This window comes from Abramis brama, assembly GCF_963993115.1.
Source record: "Abramis brama genome assembly, chromosome: 4".
Lineage (NCBI taxonomy): Eukaryota > Metazoa > Chordata > Actinopteri > Cypriniformes > Leuciscidae > Abramis > Abramis brama.
This window is the reverse complement of record NC_139966.1, coordinates 53,366,374-53,391,132: the sequence shown is the minus strand read 5'-3', so window position 1 is coordinate 53,391,132 and position 24,759 is coordinate 53,366,374. Positions and strand designations below refer to the sequence as shown.

General features: G+C 39.7%; 1 protein-coding gene across 7 annotated transcripts in view; it reads left to right on the top strand.

Annotated features, from left to right (window-relative positions):
• The window catches only part of erc1b (ELKS/RAB6-interacting/CAST family member 1b), a 201,136-nt gene that overhangs the window by 73,417 nt on the left and 102,960 nt on the right, over nt 1-24,759 (top strand). For all 7 annotated transcript variants that reach the window (XM_084112709.1, XM_084112708.1, XM_084112707.1 and 4 more), the window contains 2 exons: nt 8,506-8,641; nt 19,410-19,541. In XM_084112709.1, the coding sequence (XP_083968835.1) occupies nt 8,506-8,641; nt 19,410-19,541 (268 nt within the window). The remainder of the gene's footprint in view (nt 1-8,505; nt 8,642-19,409; nt 19,542-24,759) is intronic.

The following is a 24,759-nucleotide window of genomic DNA, read 5'->3' as shown; positions in this document are numbered from 1 at the left end:
TCATAGCATCATGAAATAAAAATTTAAAAAACAGTTTTCAACATTGATAATAATCATAAATGTTTCTTGATCATCAAATCATCATATTAGAATGATTTCTGAAGGATCATAAGACACCAAAGACTGGAGTACTTGCTGATGAAAATTCAGCTTTGCATCACAAAAATAAATTACATTTTAAAGTATATTAAAAAAGAGAACCATTATTTTAAATTGTAATAATATTTCATAATATTACTGTTTTTTTTGTGTTTTTTTTGTTTTTAACTGCAGGCTTGATAAGCATAAGAGACTTCTTTCAAAAGCATTAAAAATAGTAGTGTTTCCAAACTTTTGACTGGTACTGTATATATGTATATATATATATGTGTATATATATATACAGTGAGGAAAATAAGTATTTGAACACCCTGCTATTTCGCAAGTTCTCCCACTTAGAAATCATGGAGGGGTCTGAAATTGTCATCGTAGGTGCATGTCCACTGTGAGAGACATAATCTAAAAAAAAAAAATCCAGAAATCACAATGTATGATTTTTTAACAATTTATTTGTATGATACAGCTGCAAATAAGTATTTGAATACCTGAGAAAATCAATGTTAATATTTGGTACAGTAGCCTTTGTTTGCAATTACAGAGGTCAAACGTTTCCTGTAGTTTTTCACCAGGTTTGCACACACTGCAGGAGGGATTTTGGCCCACTCCTCCACACAGATCTTCTCTAGATCAGTCAGGTTTCTGGGCTGTCGCTGAGAAACACGGAGTTTGAGCTCCCTCCAAAGATTCTCTATTGGGTTTAGGTCTGGAGACTGGCTAGGCCACGCCAGAACCTTGATATGCTTCTTACAGAGCCACTCCTTGGTTATCCTGGCTGTGTGCTTCGGGTCATTGTCATGTTGGAAGACCCAGCCTCGACCCATCTTCAATGCTCTAACTGAGGGAAGGAGGTTGTTCCCCAAAATCTCGCAATACATGGCCCCGGTCATCCTCTCCTTAATACAGTGCAGTCGCCCTGTCCCATGTGCAGAAAAACACCCCCAAAGCATGATGCTACCACCCCCATGCTTCACAGTAGGGATGGTGTTCTTGGGATGGTACTCATCATTCTTCTTCCTCCAAACACGTTTAGTGGAATTATGACCAAAAAGTTCTATTTTGGTCTCATCTGACCACATGACTTTCTCCCATGACTCCTCTGGATCATCCAAATGGTCATTGGCAAACTTAAGACGGGCCTTGACATGTGCTGGTTTAAGCAGGGGAACCTTCCGTGCCATGCATGATTTCAAACCATGATGTCTTAGTGTATTACCAACAGTAACCTTGGAAACGGTGGTCCCAGCTCTTTTCAGGTCATTGACCAGCTCCTCCCGTGTAGTTCTGGGCTGATTTCGCACCTTTCTTAGGATCATTGAGACCCCACGAGGTGAGATCTTGCATGGAGCCCCAGTCCGAGGGAGATTGACAGTCATGTTTAGCTTCTTCCATTTTCTAATGATTGCTCCAACAGTGGACCTTTTTTCACCAAGTTGCTTGGCAATTTCCCCGTAGCCCTTTCCAGCCTTGTGGAGGTGTACAATTTTGTCTCTAGTCTCTTTGGACAGCTCTTTGGTCTTGGCCATGTTAGTAGTTGGATTCTTACTGATTGTATGGGGTGGACAGGTGTCTTTATGCAGCTAACGACCTCAAACAGGTGCATCTAATTTAGGATAATAAATGGAGTGGAGGTGGACATTTTAAAGGCAGACTAACAGGTCTTTGAGGGTCAGAATTCTAGCTGATAGACAGGTGTTCAAATACTTATTTGCAGCTGTATCATACAAATAAATAGTTAAAAAATCATATATTGTGATTTCTGGATTATTTTTTTTAGATTATGTCTCTCACAGTGGACATGCACCTACGATGACAATTTCAGACCCCTCCATGATTTCCAAGTGGGAGAACTTGCAAAATAGCAGGGTGTTCAAATACTTATTTTCCTCACTGTATATTCATTCATTCATTCATTCATTCACTCACTCACTCACTCACTCACTCACTCACTCACTCACATATATACACATACATACATACCAAATTATTATACTTTTATTGACACATGATTTGTTTACAATATAAAAATTTTCTTCAAGTAATTAAATAATTTTTGTCTAATTGTTTTGCTCACAATATTAAATTAAGTTTTTTAGCATTATTGTTTTGTCTATGAAATAAATAGTGTTTTTGGTATAATTTATTTGTTCCTATTATTATTATTATTATTATTATTATTATTATTATTATTATTATTATATTTATTATATATAATTATTTTTTATTTTTTTAATTTATTTATTTTTTTGACCATTTTTATACCATTTTCTTTATTGGCCGCAGATTTTATTTTGTCAACTTATATATGTAATATATAGTATCTGTCTATGTAATGTATAGTGTTTTGTCATTCCTCCCTCTGTTTTTCCTCTCTGTTCCACCTCTGCTCTGTTTGTGTAATTTAAGTCACCGTTACTCATTCTGGAGAAGGTAGAAGGCTGTATTTCTGGGTTGTGTCTCATTATTGCGGGAGGCCGTTCTGCCGCGCTGGTCTGTTGGTGTCGGTTCCTCCGGCAGGTGAAGGCCACAGTCCCGCACTGACTGGGAGGTCTGCTTCTCTGGGCCTGTCGACGAGTGCATACGATCCGGCCGGCTCGAGGAACACCTCCGCCTGTCTGTTGTATCTGTGTGCTTTCCAGTTAGCTTTGGCTGGCCTGGCCTCAGGGCCGACCGCATGATTAACTAGATTAGTCGAGGGCCGGAGGGAATCGTCCGCTCCACACAGGGTGATACGTAAGAGATGCAGGGACACCCCATCGTGCACCTGGCCGCAAAACGTTCTCACAAGCCAAAGTCTATTAGGCTCGAAAAGTTAGCGCTCACCACAGACAGAACTGTGAAAATGAGTCCCGCTATCACGCAAGCGGCTCTTGCCAGCTCTCCTCCACCTGCTGCTAGAGAAATGGCCACAGCCTGCGAAGAACCCACATTTCCTGCCTTTTATTAGTCCTGAGCTCACGAACATATCCTGAACGCCAGGAAGGAGATTTCCGGCCAATATAAAGACACAACTGACATTAAAGGATGGCTTCGAGAGGGATGAGGGATGGAGTAAACACACGCACTCAAACAGTCTTTGATGGCGTTCCACTCCGTTCTCTGCTGGTCAAACAGGTCGTGGTTGTGATAAACAGAAAGATTTTTGTCCTCACTCAACCTTTCTGCTGTTTATCCCATCCTGGACTGTTAGTGTGGGCACACTTATGTGCAATTCTGTCAGCGCATTTGAAAAGAAAAAGAAAAATGACATCAAAAAGTGGGCCCAAAAGGCTTGGATGAAAACGCGGCGCGGTAACTATCTCCAGCCTTCTGTGTTGCGCAGCCCGCTCATAAACGCTCGCTGGCTCCGTAACATAAGACGCCTTTCTGTTTTCTACCCAGAATTCCTCATAACGGCGTGATGGATTTATTTCTTCAACACTGATTTCCGTGCGCATTCATCTCAAAATCGCACCCAATTTTACCATTGGGTCTTGTTTTATGTTATTAAGTGTCAGGTGCGATTGAACTTTGGAATAACGTTTGCTTTAATGCCCGCCGGGCCTCATTTCTCCACTTAAGTGACCGCAGAACGTAATTGTTTAGAAATGTAGGTTCATATTATTTTGAGAAAGGAAATGTTGAAAGAGCGAACTTTTTATAAGAAGTCATTTTAAGCTTTTGCGCTTGAGGTCTGGGTTGCTTTTTGTTTTTCTAGCTTGACCTTGCAGCGGTGGTCATTCAACAACATTTGCTTTTGCCTCGTCATGGCTTTGGGATGTCAGAAAGTACATGTCCGTCCCTGGGGCCTCAATTTGGCTGGGCGAAAATGACTTTTTTTATGTCGTTTTTTGAGGGGTCTTTACTGGATGCAAGTTTCAAAGGCTTCATTATGCAGAAGTTTAGAACATCTTTATAGCTAAAAGTTAACAAACTTTCTGATGTTTGCTCACACACTCAAGCAGATATCATGAGAATTTCAAAGTGCTTTCAAGCCTGTGAACATTGCCTGAAGCTGTTTTGTATATGAATTATTAATTTAAAGATCGAGATGAATTACTATTTTTGATAAAATTTCAGGGTTTGAGCTCTTTGAAGATAAGATTCATTAAAAAGCGTTAGGTTAGACTGGAGTGTTGAACTTTCTCCAAAGCGTACTCCATTTTTCACCTGTGTCCAAGTCTGCGTGGTTTTTTGGTTTTTTTTTTAGGTTTATATGTTATGTTTTGATGCATAATTAGTGTGTTTTTCCTCTAGACAACCTCAAAATTGTGCTGAAAGATTATTTTCTTTCTCTCCCTCAGTACAGTGCCCTGTCATAGACCTGTTTACCTGTGTTTCATTTTTTCCACTCATTTTAATGTTGCTTCTCTCGTTGCCTGAAGTCACACTAGTACTCAAATGTAGTACAGTTTTCCTAGTATTGATAATATGGCCGCTAATGCAACATAAAGCTCAGTACAGAGAGGAGGAAGATGACAGGGGGTTACGCATGTGATCCAGAGTTTTATTTAGAGGAAAGGAAAATGTTGGCATTGGGAAAATTGACAAAGAAGGCCCTGTAAATGGGGTCTCTGCCCTTGCACACGTGCGTAGTTGAGTTCAGTACACAGAGATGTTTCCATTTAGGTTTGTGTGTTAGCAAGAAAGTGAGACATTCTCTTCAAAAGTCTCTTGTATTTATTCCTGTTTTTTACACAACCGTTCAAAAGTTGGTGTCTGTAAGATTTGTTTTTGACAAATGTGTTTGACCGAAGTCTCTTGTGCTTACCAAGGCTGCATTTATTTGATCAGAAAACTGTAAAAATAGTTATTTTGTGAAATGTTATTACAACTTAAAAGACATTTTTTTTTTCTGTTTTAATATATTTTAAAAGTGTAATTTATACCTGTGATGGCAAAGCTGAATTTTCAGCATCATTACTCCAGTCTTCAGTGTCACATGATCCTTCAAACTGATTTGTTCAAAGTTCAAAATAACAGCATTTAAAGTAGAAATCTTTGAAACATTATAAATATATTTACCGTCACCAATTAGATGAATGCATTCTTAGAAAAAAAATAAAACCCTTATATTTCAGAATTTTCAGATATTTCAAATTAATACAGATATTAATATCCTTATTCAGATTTTTAGAAATTAGAATGTTGGTTTAATCTGATTATAATGGTTAGGTTAAAGCATTTACATGCCACTTCCATAATCAGAATAGAAGAGTCATGAATGTTTGTGTAGTTCAATATTTCACTGTTGGACATAAAGCAGAGCTATATTTTGGGTCCGTTTAAGGAATCTTTGGAATGGATATTTGATTTAATCTGACAGGATGGGCTAGATTAGAGTGTCACCATCACTTATATCTGAAGTGGAGCTCACTGGAAATATTGGCATGCGTGCTGGTAATATCAACCCCACAAAGCCTTCCTTTCAGCAAGGTTTAAGAATCGTTTTTTGTTATATTCCTGCGCCATCATGTTTTTATCAGAGCATATCAAAAATACCAGAACGACTGGCGAATTACATCTGAATTAGATGTCATCGTTTCACTTTATTGTTGTAGAAGTGTTTCCCTCATGAACTCTGTGAAATGGGGTTACCTATCCCATCACATCAGAGCTCAAATGGAGACATATAAACATATAATCAAAACCCTGAATAAAGGGCTGGCCTGCAATGCATAAAAACAGTCAGCTGCTTATTGCAAGTGTAGCGGAGCCAAGCAGATGGCTTGGCCTCTTCTGGAAACACCAAATAGGAACATTCCAGTATATTTATGACCTGTTACACAAACTCCCTTGAGCACACACACAAAGTCTTTCTTTTGCTTTGTTATATGGTCATGTTGTCTTCGAGATGGTCTTTTGACAGCACAGCACATCTTGCCTGGTGTTTCCAGACTCCAGGCACTTTTATTAGATTTTTTTAATAGCCATCAAATTAGCAGTGTTGGGGAAGCTACTTTGGAGCTGTGACTTTGCAGAGATGCTCATAAAATAGTTCAACTACAGTCAAGCCACACTGGGTCCTAGTTGTACTAGTTAACTATAAGGTGCAAACTAAATAATATTTCTGAAAGTATAATTGTCAGATGGTACCATTTAATTCTGCAATTACACCATTTATCTGGCACAAAACACCAGAGCTAACTAATAAAACTGCAAAACGTGTTTATATAACTGAGCAGAAAACATTGTTTAAATAAATATTTCGGGGTTTAAATGACATGGTGAATCATTTAAATGAATCAATGAATTGTTTGTTTAAATCAGGGAATTGTTTAAATAAATCAGGGAATCGTTTATTTAATCAGTGAATCGTTTATTTACATGAACCATGTGAATGAACTGATTCACTACAATAAATCCGATTTCCCAATGCAACATTTGTGAGAGAGGACAGAGTTCACTCTGCTGTGGGTGCAGTGATAAAAATGTGATGAAAAATGCATTGATGTTGCTGTTTGTCATGCTACACCAATGCTTATTGGGAAAGCTACATAGTTTTGAAAGCAGCTGTTGTGCTGTAATGAATGTGTAGTCGAGTTAGAAGCATACTGCTTTTAGTCATTTACTCCCTAACAGTGCAAGCACCTATTGTGTTCTGTGTGTTTCGAGCCTCAATACTGTTTGTGCTTGCAGCAAATTATGATTATAAAAAATATTGCACAGAGCAGTGGATGTAATAGTAGTAGACTTTCCCTCTTCATCGCCTACGCTCTTGTCAACACTTCTTCTGATCCTGCATGGCTACACGCTACGGCCTCACATCCCAGAAACACGCATTCATGTACAGTCAAGAGAGGAAAGAAAACCTTGGGAACCTTCTAAAAAGATAGAAACACACTCACACCAGTCGTTCCTTTACTAGTATTATGTCACCTGGCTAACTTTAATCCGAAACTTTGTTTGGCAACTGTTCGCTGATGACTAGAGTTGTGCTAGTTTCTGCAACAGGAGCCAGAAGACTGTGGCTTTCCTCTGGTACTTCAACACAGAGACTCCACTGTGCTCAGGACAGCTCATGCAGAAGACCGATCAGGTTCTAGTGCCGCAGCGGCTTGGCCCGATTTCTCCAAGCCTTGTTCGGCGTCACCTTGCTTCAGTGAACATGCTCTTTACGCTGCTTTTTACTCCAGAGTACCAGCCGAATTGGGATGCAGGCGTTGTGCGGAGCACCTAGGTTCTGCTTTCCTGGCACATGTAGACATGGCTTGTCATATCCCATAAGCCCCCATAATAACTCTTCAATTACCTTCCCGTATTGTGTGTCTTGGGCAATGCTCTTTGGTGTCAAGGGGGGCAGAGGGAGGTCTTTCCACAACGCTGTGTTATTACTCATTTAAAGACATTGGTGTTGGCATAGTCAGTGGTACATCTGTTCTGTAAGGCATAGGCTTACGTTTTTTTAATTTTTTTTTTATCAAGTCAAGATGGTGAACAGTAACCGATCCTGGCCGCCACACTGCCAGTGCACAATACTCCGATGCCGGCCACGTAAACAGGAAAACTCTGGCACTTGTTGGGACCGAATGACCCCAGGATTTAAGCCTGTTTGATACGACACTTCTCAGAAATAAAAACTGCTTGAATACTTTTTTAATTTAAATATTAATTTGTTTTGGTAGTACTTTGTGTTCCTGCGGGTTTCCATGCCACAGCAAATGGAGGAGGTTGAAGGATAATGAGAAAAATCCCAGAGCATAAACACAAACATACTGCCGTTTTCATTTGCAGCACAGCTTGATCTGTGGAGATCAGTTCTGCTCCCTTTTGTTGTCATTTCTGATAAGCTAGCTTATGGCTCCTCTCATTGACCCTTCTGTTTGTACTTGACTGCTTGTATGTGTGCAAAAGAAGAAGAAAAAAACCTCTTTGAAGAAGAGATTTTTGATTCATATTGTAGCATTTAATATTTAGTTTTTTTATTTTATTATTTTATTCTGTTCTATTTTATTCTGAATGGAATCATGCATATTATATTCCACAGTAATCTACATTGTATACTCCATACTATTAAAATAAAATAAAAAACATTGTGCATTATTATTATTATTATTATTTTAAATGTATTTTTACCCATTCCTAATTAATATACAAAGCTTGTTATTATATATTAAAATATAGCTACTTTTTGCATCGAAATCACATTAAATATAGGTATTTGATCTGATTTCATCAAGCATACAATAGTACTTCATTTTATTTTTTATTTTTATTTTCAGAATGGAATAATATACTTTAGAGTGATGTTCATTGTATACTTCATACTATTTATTAAAACTTTGTATTATTTCATAATGTGCTTATTTTACATTCTGTATATTTTTTTGCAGCTTTAGTTGCTATTCTGAACATATGGCTTCCTGTATCCATCCATCTCTATGTCCATCTGTGCATGTCTGATAGAAATCTGTTGTTTTGTCACTGCAGGCATATGAAAGACCAAAACAAGAAGGTTGCCAATCTGAAGCACAAAGAGCAGGTGGAGAAGAGCAAGAACGCCCAGTTGATGGAAGAGGCTCGTAAGAGAGAGGATAACATCAGCGAGAGTTCTCAACAGGTCCAGGTAAAGTACACGTGACATTTATGTTATTCACAGTTCTTTGATTGGCTGAGCGAGTTTTGATATTTAACCCTACGACACTGAGATGTTTCAGTGTTTAAATCGCTGCGCTTGCCTGTTTGTGGCGTTCAACACCAGACCTCATGCTTGTGTGATGTTGCCTAACTGAAACGCCGGATGAATCCCCGTTCCCTGTAATGGATTTCAGAAGGTTTTACACACATAACCATTGAAATCTGACGAGAGCAGTGGCTGTTATAGTCTTAACATTGAAACTTAACCCATAATGAGGCCAATCAACCCTTTAAGAGGGTCAAAGACCCCTCAAAAACCATGAGTTATTCACAATAGCTCAAAGCTTTATGCAGTGTTTAAAGGTTTTCCTTTTGTGCTGCCTAGAAATGTGCCTCTTCAGAGTGATCTGTCTTCTGATTATATAAGTTTAGATGTCAGCTCCAGTTCCTCATTTGAGAATTGCTAGGATTCTTCTCAGGTAAAGAGCTATCTCATGTTTCCCTCATCCAGACCGCATTCACGCACATCCTGACCTTGTGTCCTCCTCTCATTGTGAGCTTTGGATTTTAGAAAAAGAGAAGAGGAGAGATTAATTGAACGATGAAATAGGACACAGTTGCTTAGTGCGACCGCAGGAACTATTTTTGAATTTATGGCTTTGTGATAGAGAAGAAGAAGCGCCAGCGTCGGCATCCAGGTATCGGGTTGTTTAGTTTAGATTTGCGAATACAAGCTACCTCATCTTGGCTGATGTAACTTTCACCATATTAACTATTTTAGCTCCAATTTGACAGGATGGTGGTCTGTGGTGGTCGTTCCCGCTCTTCTGGAGTGAGTTTCTGGATAGAAAGCCAGAATCAGCAGTTAATGTCTGTGAGAATCTCAGTGCAAAAAGTCCCAGTTTTTACGGAGGGGCTGTTTTTATGGAAGGGCTGTTTTTCCTCTTTGCCGTAGACCTCTGGACAACAATGCCACAGCGGCCCTCCCTTTGTTGTGGTTTTCTGTGTTTTTCCTGGCTGTTGGTTTGTTCTTTCGATCATTCTCCGTTTTCACATTTTCCTTGTTCTGTGTCATGTGTTCTTTGTTTTCGTTCGAGTTCATATGCTATATTTCTGACAGCAGGATTGATGTGCTATTGGACTTCGACCTGTGGTACCCGGCGACTGGAGCGTCAGTGTGTTCGTGCGCACGAGTACGTGTTGCGGTCTAAGAGAGCTCATTTATGACTTCAGGGCCCCAGCTTCCTCCGTGGGGTCACGTTGCCGCAAGCCCACATTGTGGCTTACGCTCCCCCGTTCGAAGCACCCTGATGCGGCTGCATCACGGGCCTTGTCTGGAAGCAGCGACAGCTGTTTCCTTCAGCCAAGACCATCAACCGCCACCTTCCCCCACAGGCACGTCACGATACGGCTTTGAGGCCCTGAGACTCTAGATCAGACGAACCCTGAGCTGATGTGCACACGCTATTGGACGCATCAGGCGTGTTTGGAAGGGAAACCGATTGTTGTTGATGTTTCAGTATGGTTACAGTGGTCCTGCTCCAATCAGTTGGTCAGGGTGAGCTGAGAAAGAGGTTAGCCCAGGACAGCAGAACAATCCTCTCTCTCCTCGCAGCACTGACCCGGCACTAAAAATGGCTTTTTCTATCAATTAAGAAGGTTTCCATTGGAGCCCTGAGGTGGGATGTGGGGTGGTCAGTCGTGGTTGAGCACCAGAGCTGCACAAACATATTCAGAATAGCAACTATTGACTTTGGAGAAGGTTAGATGGTCAGAAGAAAGGTCTTTCGCTTCTTTTTTCGAGTTTCCTGCTGGTGGCGTGGTGCTGCTTCCACATGATTTGATCCAATCAGTCCTCTAATTAGTGGTGCTTTCTTAGGCAAGGATCACTGTAACTATTCTAGCAAACCCCTAGTCCTTAATATTAAACTTTGGTGTTTAATGCATGCTCTTTAAATGAATCAGACATAAAATCGTACAGCTTGAGGATGTGAGCTATTACTTTTGTAAGCGATTAGACTTATGGCTATTCATATTTCATGGCAAGAATTTACTCCCTTTCAACTAAAATGATAGAATTTGAATTAAAAAACATTCTAAACTTAGTTTTGAATTGCTAACTGATAGCTAACCCTAACCCTGGGCCTGTAAACAACTACCAAAAACTCCAGTCAGAACTCCCTAGCAATCAGATGGCGACATGTCTTTTTGATGGGCAAGTATCAAAATGTCAATGTCTAGTTAATTAAGTTTAGCTGTTAGTTTCCATAAGACGATCAAATGAAATGCAGATGCTGCATGTGCAGAGAATTGCAATGCAGAAAAGGGTCTTTGATCAACACCCCTCAAGAGCGTGACTTTAACCTCTTCTGAATCATCCCTATCGTTTTTCATTTATCTCTCTAGTCTGATAAAACAGGAGATGGGTTTTAATAGGCCTCTACATCTCTTTAGTGTTTTTGAGACATTTTCCGCCGGATACTGAGTTCCCAGACGTGCAATATGTACTGGATCATCAAGCGTACCTCTCCCGCCGATCAAATATCATCAGCCTGAAGAAATCAAGACTTTCGCTGGGAAACGGAGAGAAGCAGGATGGAGAAAGACAGCGGGGGAGAAAAGATGACATTATAATGAAGCCCAGTAAATACCTGTTTTACTGCGTGGTTGAGTCTGTTCCCTTTTACTGCATAGTCTCACTGTGAGTGCAGCGCCAAATGCTCTGACTCCCAGCATGCCCTGTGACCAGAAGGCCCCACTGTAGCCCGATCTCCACCTTGACCGGCCTTCTTTGAAGGTAAAAAGGCAGAATAAATTAAAGAGAAATTTGGGAAGAAAATAGACAGGTCAAAGAAAGGAAAGGTACATTCAGTCAACATGCTGCAATTCAGAAAGGGTGAACATATTCCAAGACATACTTTGTGCAATCATCAAAGCAAGCTCAGAAAAGGGTTTCCCCCACAGGTGCAGTGTGTGTACTTATCCCGAGAAGCCATTATACTGACGCCGGAGCGCCACACATTACGAATGGCGATAGTAAGCCATAGGTCTTCTGTTTATAAGTCTCCCAGCCCCTTTTATGTTTGGCACATTGTGCTCTCATGTGGTTGTAAACATCAGCACTCAAATGCAGAGAGCTTAGAGTGACACCTTTAGTGTGCAATTGTGGAACAGTATTTTATAACGTTTGGTGAGTTAGGGATCATGCTGTTAAGTTTTCTTACAAGCACCAGTGGTCTTTTGTTTTTGCACACTTATGAAAGCCTGAATATACAGTATCTGTAATGTAGGTTCTAGTTTATATAATTATCATAGCAGACAATACTGACATGTCTGACAGTAAAAGAATCCAGAAAAACCTGTCAACCTCAGTATCAACACATCGTCCTCACCTATCCTTAAGAAACACATTTATATAAAGATTTATGTGCCAGGGTACAGATCTGCAATTATGCAGCTTCTCATTAGTCTTTCTCTTTGTGTTCACATTTGCTGGTGACTGAAAAGATCTGACAGGTGATGGCAACACACTGGAGTTAATAAAGCCAAAGTGCTGCAGGCGAATCACAGGTTTATGGTCCTTTTTAAACACACAGATATAAAAGAGTCAAACAGGAGCCTTTTATGACTCGTTGGCCTGCCGACGCTGCTTTTATTGAGGGGGAACATATTACTGTCCCTGGGGGGGAGGCCTTTTTTCATCCTAAATGTCATTTTCTCAACCTGCCATAACAGACTTGTCACAGTGCAACATCTAGGATCCATTAGAAAGCTGTAGTTGGCACAGGACAGTCTTAGCAAATGGGATACAGTGAGCAAACCTGGTTTTCTAGTTTTAGCTAGTTTTTGTTAGGTGTTTTTGGACATTTTAAAATGTGCTTTAAAAGGCTAAAACCAGCGAAGTATGCTATTTTTTCCAGCAAGGACCTGTTATGTTTCTTACGAATAGCTTGTGCTTGACCTAACGGTGAGTTGTGCGTGTAGAGGAACCATCTTGGGATTAGATGTTACATTACTGTCTCTGGCAAATTAGCATGGGCAGCTTCAGGTTTAGTCCTTTTTTGATTTCTTGAGGTCTCTGAAGTATGCTATTTTTTTCAGCAAGGACCTGTTATGTTTCTTACGAATAGCTTGTGCTTGACCTAACGGTGAGTTGTGCGTGTAGAGGAACCATCTTGGGATTAGATGTTACATTACTGTCTCTGGCAAATTAGCATTGGCAGCTTCAGGTTCAGGCCTTTTTTGATTTCTTGAGGTCTCTGTGGAATGTTCTTGAATGTTCCAGTCTGTTTTCCAAAACCTCCAAAGACTGACGAGAGATCAGGCTCTAGTGGTAACACTGAGCAGAGGTGAAACAAAACTGCGGTAAAAATCTGCCCGACAAGGTCGTCATCACTAATGCGGTGGCGAGAGCCATTCTCAACACTCAGAGGGAAACGGAAAGAGAGAGAGGTAAAGCGAGGCTGAGATGGAGAAATGGAAATGGCGCAGGAAGAAAAGCAAGAGGCGCAGTGTACTTCACACATGAAAGCCTTGATTCTGCCACTCATCACCTCTCGAGCGCGAACAGGTCATGAGGGAGCTAACAGACGCCAGTCGTGAGACTGACACTCCAAAGTGCTGTCAGAGAGGAACTCTGGTAAACGCAGACTGAAGAACAGCAACTTTATTGAGCTGTGAGATTCAAGAGCACCTTGTTTGGTTGTAGGGAAGCAATGGGCTGCAACAGTTCGATTTATCTATTGCATGTTAGAGATGGTGTGTTAGCATGACTGCCCAAACAGTCGAAAGGAAGGAAATGCCATTTTCTCTGTGGGCTTTCCAAAACTTTTTTTGTCCTTTGTGTTTTGCTGAGGAGAAGACAACAGCACTGAGTTGCTGGCCTCCGCCAGAAAGCGTATGACATAGCAGCCGTTGAATAATGAATGGTAGAAATCTCAGCGCTCAACATTACAGCTATGAGAAAGGAAATCCTGGCCTAAAATTAAAAGATCGTACTGCTTTTATTGGCAAGGACACCATCTGATCGCTTTGCTAAGGAACGTTTATCCACATTAGATGGATGAAACAGAAAAATAGCCTGACTGGAGCTAAACAAACTAAATTTAAAATTTCCCCTTTTTCTTGATGTATTGACATACATTGCAAAAAATGACTTTGAATTAGTTTTTAATTGGTGTTTTTTGACCTAAAAATACATTTCCAGTAGCATTGATTGTATCTTGAATATAACTGTATTTGGTCTTTGGTAAACTACAGTTTTGAGGAGGAAATGTGCACATGGTTTGTCTTAAAGCATATTAAAAACACCACATAGACATAAACAACATTAAAAACTTGATTTTCACCACAGGGGGTCTTGTTTAAAACAAGATAAAAGGTCGGCCCAGCTAACAGGGAACATTCTCAGAACATTCTGGCAAGTTTTTCTCAGTCATGTACAAATGTTTTTCCAGTAATGTTAATAGAATGATCAAAGTTATCTGGTCTTAAATAATGTTCTCAAAACGTTAGAACAAAAACATTACTTGTACATCATTCATGAAAAAAAAAAAAAAAAAAAATGTAGTTTGATATTGGTCAAGAACAATTCAGATTACATTCAAAAGAAACTTTTTCATAATGTTTGCAAAATGATAATGTTTCTTTAACATTCGCATAACCATAAAAAGGTTTTTAAAATGTTTAAAATAACTAGATTTTTTTGAATGTTGAGAGAACATCATAACTTAACATTAACAAAACGTTCTTAGAAAATATTTTAGTTTAGCTGGGTGTGCAGTAAGACAAAATACACTCATACTAAAGATTAATGAGCTAAAAATATCTTATGCAGTGTTGCTTCTTAGATTTTTAGATATTTTAACATGAAAATTAGAAAGAAATGCTCATTAAAAATAGGCTTTTTTGCTGTGTATGTTATTGCAACACAAGTTGGCAAATTCTTTGGGGGATTTTACTCTTTAAGGAGTAAAGAGCTGAGCTTGCATGACTAGAAAACAACTGCCCTAGGGTGTTACCCAGATCCAAAATGGCCGCCAAGTGAGCTGACTTGCTTAAAACAAAACTTTTCATTCACAGAGCTGCACCATCTGATACCCATCAGCCCCATATGTAGGCCCTCCACCCCTTCAATCAGCACAGAGCCTTGTTGTTTACACCCATCTTTGTTCTGCTACATCTCAAGTCTTTCTCCTCCTTCTTATGCTAAGTATTTAGCTTCAGGCCGTGTGGGACGTTCTTGCTCTCATTCTTGTGTTTTTTGTTTTTTTGGGTCCACTGTCATGTACATAAACTAGTGTCTTTGAAACTGCCCCAGTGGCTTCCCTGCTGAGGGCAGAATTTCCCAGCAGAGATACTTTGATGATAATGACTTTATGCTTTGAAGAGTCTGTTTTATGACACGTTGTGCCCAGACAACCGTTATCGTTCAATGCAGTGATCACAGGACTGTGAATTAAAGGTCAGCTTCCCACCACCAGAGGCAGAGGGTGGAGAGACCTGAAGGTCTAACACACCTGGCCAATGTTTTTCCTGATGCTCATCTTTTTTTTTTTTACTCCTCATAATGGGTGTTTACGCGTTTACTCTGAAGAACAAGCATAGGGTCAGCTGTGCCACTCTTTTCTTAAAGGAATAGTTCACTCAAAAATGAAAATTTAGTCATTACTTACTCACTCTCAAATTATTCCAAACCTGTATGAGTTTCTTTCTTCTGTTGAACATAAAAGAAGATATGTTAAAGAACCCGACAGTTGACAGCACCCACCCATTGACTTCCATAATAGGAAAACAAAAATACTTTTGAAATCAGTGGGTGCCGTCAACTGTCTGGTTAACAACATTCTTTAAAATATTTTTAAAAAGTGCTTATAATATTTAATCAAATATGAATTATATGTATAATATGTATAATATATACATATATTACATACATATTATATATATATATATATATGTGTGTATATATGTATGTATATATATATATATATATATATATATATATATATATATATACAGTATATATATATACATATACAGTATATATATATATATACATATACAGTATATATATATACATATACAGTATATATATATATATATATATATATATATATATATACAGTATATATATATATATATATATATATATATATATATACTGTATATGTATATATATATACTGTATATGTATATATATATACTGTATATGTATATATATATATATACTGTATATGTATATATATATACTGTATATATATATATATATATATATATATATATATATATATATATATATATATATATATAGTTTACAAATATAAAATGTTTTACAAATCTCATCAGTTTTCTTAATCATAGGCAGCTGTATAGCATGGGCTTTTTCTAAAATCATAATCATACACCATTTGGTAAATTTAGGACATAACACGATTTATACACTGACACATCTTACCTCACTCCCCCTACATCAAGCCGTCATCTTGATGTAGAACATGCGGAAAGCGGTGTAAGATGGGGAGAGAGAGAGATGTAGAAAGACGGAGTTGGAAGATGCCGGAAAGGGCTCGCTTCAAAGAACCACATCACAGGAGGTTATAGAAGTGAAGTAAACAGTATTCGTAGCGCTCAGATCTGCAGTAACCACAGCACCCAGAGGCTTGATATCCAGCTCTCTTGGGAGCATTTCAAAGCCCTGTTTTGAGCTCGTCATGGAAGCTTAGATTTCTTTCTGCTTGTCACTCACTTTAATTCCCTCCTCTCCTGGCCTTCTTGTTATTGATTGCGTTCACAAATTAACAGCACTCAAGTTTATTGTGGCCCACTTTCAGCTACTTCCTTTCAAATTTTCTACCCTGTGATTGTTCACAACGGTGGATTCGTTGAGCGTCTACTGAACTCACATTGGGTTTGTTGTGTCTCTCGACTCTAAGAGTCAAAACTTAATTAATACGGTCCAGTCTGGCAGACAATTTCATTGTCGTCCGCCTGTGCGGCAGCCTCAGTCTCCGTGATTTCAGAAATCTATTTCAACTCAAACCAGATCCAGGATCGGGAGCTCTGGAGCTCGGGATCCGATGGTGGCGGTAGGGGAATCAAATCCGCATGTTCTCATTTCTTTAATAGACTTCCAAGGTCTTTTTTTATTGGGCCTGTTTGTTGGCATATGTTGTTTGATGTTACCATGCTTTTGGCCGTCTTTTACGCTTTCCTCAGCCAGGAAGGATGGACACCTGCTGCTCCATTCCGGTTCTTTTTTTAAACATTTGCGATTCCTCTCTCTCGCACCTAGAACGATACAGAAGAATCCTCCCGCTGGGAAAATGTATATCATCATCTCATCTTTAAGGGACATCTGCTACCAAACCCTTCACTTTGGTTGTGTCTTTTCTTAGACTTTTAACTGAGGTCATCCTGCTGTTTTTGGGTTATTTTAAATAATGCCTTACTATGACCTAAACTCTTCACCCTAATGAACTGCTGAAACCGCTTGAGTCAGTTTCTGTCTCTGTGTGTCCTGGGATGGTGCTGCATTTTTCAGTTCCGTTCCTTCCAAAAAGAAGCCACAGATGGGAACAAAACGACCTTGTGTTGAATTAGGACACCGCTGGTTGAATATTTGTGTGTGAGTGAGCATGCTAGACAGCTGCAAGTCATTCTGCCCCAACTGTGTGAGCTGAGCTTTTGTTCTTCAGGCTCGTCCTGCTCATCTCCTAATTGGTTGTGCAAGCCGCGGAGAGCTGGGCAGATTCCCCAGCGAGCCCCACCCGAGCCCGGACGGTCCCTACGGTACAGCATGTGGCTTTGATTTGTGGCTTCCCTGAGGTGTCTCCTTCTATCATCTGTGTGGTTTTGGCACCAAAAGCATTACCGTAATGAGATATTGACCGAGCAAAAAGGATTACTGTCGCTTTAAATCAAACCAAAGTGATTGCGGTCTGCCTGCGAGTGGAAAGCGCAAGCTAAATATCGTCAAAATAAGATAGAAGAGAGAGCCTTTATACCACATGCTGTGATCTGTACCCCCATCACCCTCCTCGTGTCCTGAACTTCCTGTAATTGCTGACCTTGGTTACAGAAAATCCTGCCGATTCAACAGATGCATCTGGTTATCGACATTGCCTCTTGTTGCAGGAATTTGTGGTGTGGGATTCCAGATGAGAATGATGAAAATGGTGTCTGGGATTGTGTGCATCAAGCCTCTTGTCTTGATATTGAAAGTTGAGGCATATAGTTGGAAGGAATTTTAGTGACAAAATGTTCAGTCTTATAATTACACGTTGTCAAAATGTTTTGAACGAATGCAATGTGTCAGTTATCCCAAATTAAGCCAAAATGTTATGAACAATTGTTATAAACAAATTCTGTGTCAATTATACCTTACTTACATATAATGTACATTTTGGTAACTTTAAACCAAGGGTTCAAATTAGCAAGAAATGCAAAGGAAAATAATGTATCACATGAAAGGCTTTTGCTTTAGATTTTTAAAAAATGCATGCCAAAAAAATGTTTGCCAAATACATAAATGTCAAACTAAAAAATGTAAATCACCGCCATGGTTAGTTTTGCATGCTAGGATTTTTGTAAACATTTTAAAACCTCTTGATTTTTCTCTCAGGATTGTCTGGAGCAGGGTGACAGATGCATCTAGTTATTTGTGTACCTTCACATTGCCTCTTTTAGCAGGAATTTGTGGTGTGGGATACCAGATGAAAATGTTCGCTGGGATCATCGGCGTCTGGGATTGTGTGCAACAGGCCTCTGTCTTCATATTGAAGGCTGATGCTTTTAGCTGGAAGGCAGTTTCTCAGCATGGAGGCCATTACCACTGTAGAGCTCCATTTGAATGAATGGCAGTTTGTGTGTATGTGTGTGTGTAGCGTCTGTTTGCTCTGTTGTGTACGTCAGACTGCATGTTTGTAGAGGTCTGTACTAAGTGCCTCAGGTCTGCCAAACGAGTCAGGACTTTTGTAGCCGATTCTGAAATGTGGGGGGAAAATGAAATGTGAATGTTCCTTGAAATGGAGCAGCGTAATGAACTCAAGACTGTTCCCATATTCAGCACTGCTCTGGCGTTTCTCCACATATCCCACAATGCCTATTCATTTGAGTCCCTAACCATTGCGTTCTTTCGCTCTCTAGCACACTTTCAATCTGACTTTTTCTCTGTTCATCATTTTCCCTCTGTTTTTTCAATTTCCCAATAAAATCAATCGCAGGCGTTCGTGATAACTAGGTTTGACCCCTGACTCTGTTGTATGTGTTTGCCCGAGCAGAGAGTAGACGCTTGAAGTAGTGTGATTTCACTCTTGACTGGCGAGACATAGATCTGCGCCGTGTCATAATGGGAGCAGACTGTACATGAGTCACGTCCCTGAGACGGACAGCTTGGGTTGCCTTCAGTTACCGCAGTCCGAGTATTCATAATGTTTATACCTCACATGCTGTGAACCGACTGCAACTGGTTTTCTCAGAACTACCTGCTGCTACACTTGTTCGTTATTAAGGGTCAGTTTCGATGTGCATGTGTACTATCTTTGAACAAAGCTCATCAAATAAAATTTCACAGTCAGATTAAAGAAAACAACCATATAATTCAATTTCATTTAAAAGGCAGTTAAGTCCAGGTATTGAACTGAACCTGACATTCTGCAAAAAAAATCTGTATCAGTAAAAAGTTTGTCAGTTGTACTTGATAGCATTTTGTTGAATGTTAACAGCATATTATTAAATGTTTTTTTTTTTTTTTTCAGGATTCCCTGCAACAGAAAGACGACCGCATCGAGGAGCTGGAAGAGGCCTTGCGTGAGAGTGTACAGATCACGGCCGAGAGAGAAATGGTGCTGGCACAAGAGGAATCTGCTCGTGTAAACGCTGAGAAACAGGTGAGAAACAGATGAAGCCCAAGGGTCGTTAATATGCCAGTAGTCTCTCTCTTTATTTTTTGGACTGCACGTAATGTTCACTTTTTTTTCACATTCAAATCTTTATTTAATACATTGTGCCTTTTAATTTGAGTCCGAATAGAAGTTATATATTATTATTATATATTACGTAGAAAAAAAAACATTTTTTTTTTATTTTTTTATTTTTATTTTTTTTATTTTATTTTTTTGTTGTTATTTTTTTATTTTTTTATTTATTTTTTTATTTATTTTTTATTATTTTTTTTTATTTTTTTTATACAATCCATTACAGCTTTACTCCAGCTCACACTCCAGGAGATGTTTGACAACATTTTGGATAGTTATTTTGCACCTTTCCAGCCAGTTGGCAACAAGATTAGGCTTGGAGCAGCCAGCTTTGGCAGTATTGAGACTTCAGCTATCATAGTCCTTAGCTTTTCAAGTGTGATAAACAGTCATGTTCTCTGGTAACATTATCCAATAATGGTTCTAAAGAGCTCCTGTTTACTATTACAACGAGGACTGTGATGTGTTACATGAAGCAAAATGTGTGCGATAACATCAATGTGGTGCTAGCCAAATCCTACAGCCATCTTTCCATTGTGGAAATGTCCACTTCCTCTTCCTCCCAGTTAAACATCCTGTCCAGTGTTTACACATAACTGTATGCACATCCACGCAAGGCTAGCATGTCCCAGGCTGGGTTGTAATGGCTTTTGCTTGGCGAACGTATCGCTCCTGCTAAAAAGCCTCCTTCACATGGCTCAGGAATCGGTAAAAAAGCCGGCCTGTCACTGCACATCACCACACCAGCAACTAGAGCCGTGCCAACCGTCCAGATCCATGCCAGCGCTGCATCGCCGTGCCAGTGGTGAACATTCATGTGGCATGCATGGGCTACATGTTTGTGTCTGCAGTCAGTCTTCATTTAGAACATAAATAAGCTTTGTGTGGCCTGCGTGAGGACTGCTAACTTTGGTCCGTTTCAGTTCAGCCACATAGAACTTGAGCACATGAGGAACGGTGATTCTTTCTTAGCATTTGTAAGCAGGCAGTGACTTTGGAGGTAGGGGAGTGAAATATCTGGGCAAATATATCTCCTCTACCCAAGTTCATTTAAAGGGATGGTTCACCCAAAAATGAAATTTCATCATTTATTCATAAGCTTTGGTTAATCTTCCAAGCACAAATTAAGTTTTTTTCAAATGAACCTGAGAGGTTTCTGTCGCTCCATTGAAAGTCTAGGCAACCAATACTTAGAAGATCCAAAAAGGTCATAAAGGAGTTGTAAAATTAATCCATTTGTATTGAGCGGTTTTATCCACACCCTGTGAAGAAATATATTGAATGTTGGCTTTTATTCACACACATGCATAGAACGCATCACACGCTAGAACAAACCTCATTGGTTCTTGTGCATCTCACACAAAATAAAAGCCTAAATTAAATCTGTTCATTATATAAAGCTATTGTATCATTTCAAAAGACATTTCAGAACCCCTCGATTCAAATGGATTTGTTTTACAATGCATGTATTGCAATGCAACTTTTTAGATCTTCTAAGTTTTGGTTACCTGGACTTTCAATGGAGCCACAGAAATTAAAATAAAGTCATTAAAAATAATTTGTAATGAATAATTTGTGTTTCAAAGATTAATCAAAGTTTTATGGGTTGTTTTTTAGTATTATTTTTGGGTGCATTAGCAATGAACTTGAAAGTTTTTTTTGTTTTTTTTAGCAATTAAACTCTCTAAATGGAGACCAAATGTGTGTCCTGGACTAGGACAAACTGGAAATGGATTGAATTGACAAATAAATTGCAAATAAATTGGTATTTTATGATTCAAAGGTGCTGGAATGCCTTACCCAGGTCGTTCTGTCCCAATTTAACCTGTTTTTTAAGGCATCAATGTGGATTGCTCCACAGTCCAGCTGTCTTTGGAGCCCTGGAGATAACATCAAACTCCTATAACCTTCTCCGAATGAGTCCTCCATGAATCGGAAAACACAAGCAGCCAGTCAAGCTTTGAAACGGAGCGCAAAGCAGCTGCCAATATCTTGCTTCCCCTGTACCTGAATCCCTGAACTTTTCCCTTTCCTTTCTCCTTCTCTGTCCATCTAACTTGGCTCAATTGAGAAATTCATTTTTAAACCCTTAATGGTTTGTTCAACCTTCTGTGGATCCTGGCGCCCTGCCGTTTCCTTCCTATTCTTTCTATTTTCTAGAGATTACGCATGGCTGGCTGAGCATCGTCCCAGTGCGCGTTGCAGTCTCAGGAACGTATCGTGGCCTAGAGTTTCTTCACCGCCGGGCGGACCTCCGCTCAATCCCCCGGAGGTTAATTAGAGCCAGGGGCTGAGGCGGGAGCCAGCGCTGCTGCTAAGCCTGGCCGGCCTCCTCATTCGGGCCCGGAGAGAAGAGGAAATGGGGACAGTACAAGTGCCACCCTCCGGAGCCAGTCTCCATGCTCATTACCGACGTCCCAGCCACATCAAGTCTCGCTACATGCACTCAGGATATCGCCATTAGAAGTTCCTCCCCACCCTGGCACCTGTTATATAAGAATGAACTCATATTCCGGGTTACATATTTTAGGAGTTATGAGCTACATGATTGGGGGAGAAAAATGGATGGCAGCTTGCCTCGCTGGCAATTGGCAGACATGTTTTTAAATGCTTAATTTGTGGTCCTGCATTAAGCCATGCAAAATCTAATCAGCTTCACACACACGCACATGTTTTTCCTTACGCACACACAGAGTCTCTCCTCTGCTATTTAATTAACATCCCTGCATTGCTTCACCACACCCTCTGTTGTGCCAATCATACGCAAGCTTTCGCCTTTAGCTCTGTGTTCAATTTCCTCCAATAGCTGTTCATCTCATTGTTCGCATTGTGCAGATCACATGTTGGACCGAGCACAGTGCCTGTACAAATTTCTGTCAGTATGTTGGTCTTAAATGTATGGGGACGGGGGCGACTGCTCTTTGTTACGCTGACATAAAAGCGAGCCTCTGGCCAAAAAAGAGGCCGTTCTCTCTCGTCAAACCATGTGCGTCCGTTGAGCTCACTTTAAAGGTCTGTGTGAATGTGCACTTAATTTGAGAGCATGGGAGAGCTACAGTACAAGTTGTTTGCTCCATTCATGCAGCTAATGAAATTTGGAAATATGAATCCAAACATGTTTTTTTTATGAGGCCATATTGGGCCCTTCTCTCTTGTGCCAAGTCTGAAAGATTTCTGACAATTACACAGGTCAGTGTGAATGTCTTCTGCTAGAGTGCTACTATTCTTCCTTCTTTTTTAAATGAATAGATGACCACAAATGAACATGGAATTCTGTCATTATTTACTCACTTTTATGTCATTCCAAACCCATATGCAATTTTGGTAACATTTTACACTAAGGTTAAATTTGTTTAGATTATTAATGCATGATGTATTATGAATATACAAGGAACAGTTTCTTCAGTTTTATAGCATTTATTAATTTTGGTTAATATTAACATTAAATATATGAATATATATTAATATAATATTTTTTTCAACCCATTCATTCATGCATTCATGCTTGCTTTCTCATCTCCCAACAGGCATACAACAGGTTGTACATGCATGATGTTTTCAATCAATTCAATTTAATTTAATGCATGTATATAAAGACAAAGGAAAACAACAGTCCCCCAAATAATTGGTATACTTATTTATTGTACCAATACATTTTTGACATTTCAAGTTATATGGACAGACATGAAATGAACAATAGTATATTTATTAATGAACAATAAGTTATATTATTAAATGCTGTAAAATATAGCCTAGTTGTTCCTTGTTTGTTGATGCCTAATTCATTACTTTTAACGAATTTACCTTATTGTTCAATTCGTAGTGTGCAATAAGTCTTTTAAAGCCTTTATGTGGCAAACAGACTTCAGTTTAAGTCGTTACCTCTGCCACTGAAGTCGTATGTACCCCTGACATTACATCATAACACCAAACGCCATTTGACGAGGTTCTTGCGTGTCTCGTGATGTCATCATACTTGTGGCATATTTGATTTGAGAGCTGCAGCTGAGAAGATTGAATAATGGCATGGAACAACATGAGTAAATGATTTTTCATTTCTGGGTGAATTATTCCTTCAAGATTTCCCCCTATTTTCTCACTGCATCTTCCTGTCAGTGATTATATTTCAGGAGTGTTGGCTGCTGTATCAGAGGACCTGGGTGTCAAAACAGGGTTTATTCAGTGTGCTTGTTTAGCAGATGAGCCCGTCTCATTTTAGCTGATGCTTTCATGAGCATTATTGTCCTGCCAACTGCTTTGAGTCGTGTGCTAGTAAGGGCGAATGTGGTTGCCGGGAGAAAAAGGGGGGTATTTTCTTCCTACACAGGGCCCTCGGTGTGCAGTGACACCAGTCACTCTGTCCCAGCTCAGGATTTACGGCCGGGATGTACGAAAGCGACCAGCCGCTCATGCGGGGCCAGTGAAAACGTTTGCCCTAGACCACATGAAAACATGTGTCCAGTCTCCAGACATGATTCAGCAGCGAAATGACATACTTCATAACCTTCCCTGGAGGCAGTGGACCAAAGAAAGCCTCAATCTCTCTGCTCATGTTGACCGGGGATGATGGGATGTCTCGAAACCGCCCTTCCTCTTTCACCACAAGCTTCCCCCTTTCCCCTACCGGCCCGACCCAATCCCGTATGGATCTCTTTTCCGCTCCGAACCTGTTCTCGCTCAGACGTTTCGCTGTTGTCTTGCTGTTGCTGGATCCATGGTTACCATCCTCTTTCTCTTTCTCCAGCCCCTCTTCCTCTGCTTCCAATTTTCAATTTGCGTGGTTTGTTTCAAACTATTGTTCTGTTTTGCTCTGTTCTGTCTCTGTTTCCTCTGACTTTTTCTATTATTCCTCTTTTTCTCTATTTCTTCTTCATCACTCACTGCCTGTGCGAAGCGCTCTCATGACCTAATGCATGACTCCGGCCGCGCTGACTTAAAGTGGCTCAAGGTATGGCTCGATTAATGTTTTCTTTCTTTTACAAGGAATGATTTGAGTTTTGTGCTTTTCATCAGTTTCGCTGCATCTCAGTGACCTTTTTTTCTCATTTAGATGGGGGTGTTCGACAAATGTGGCTTTTGGTCCTGATCCAACCCAAACTTTTCCAAATAGGAAGCTTAACCACTGACAGAG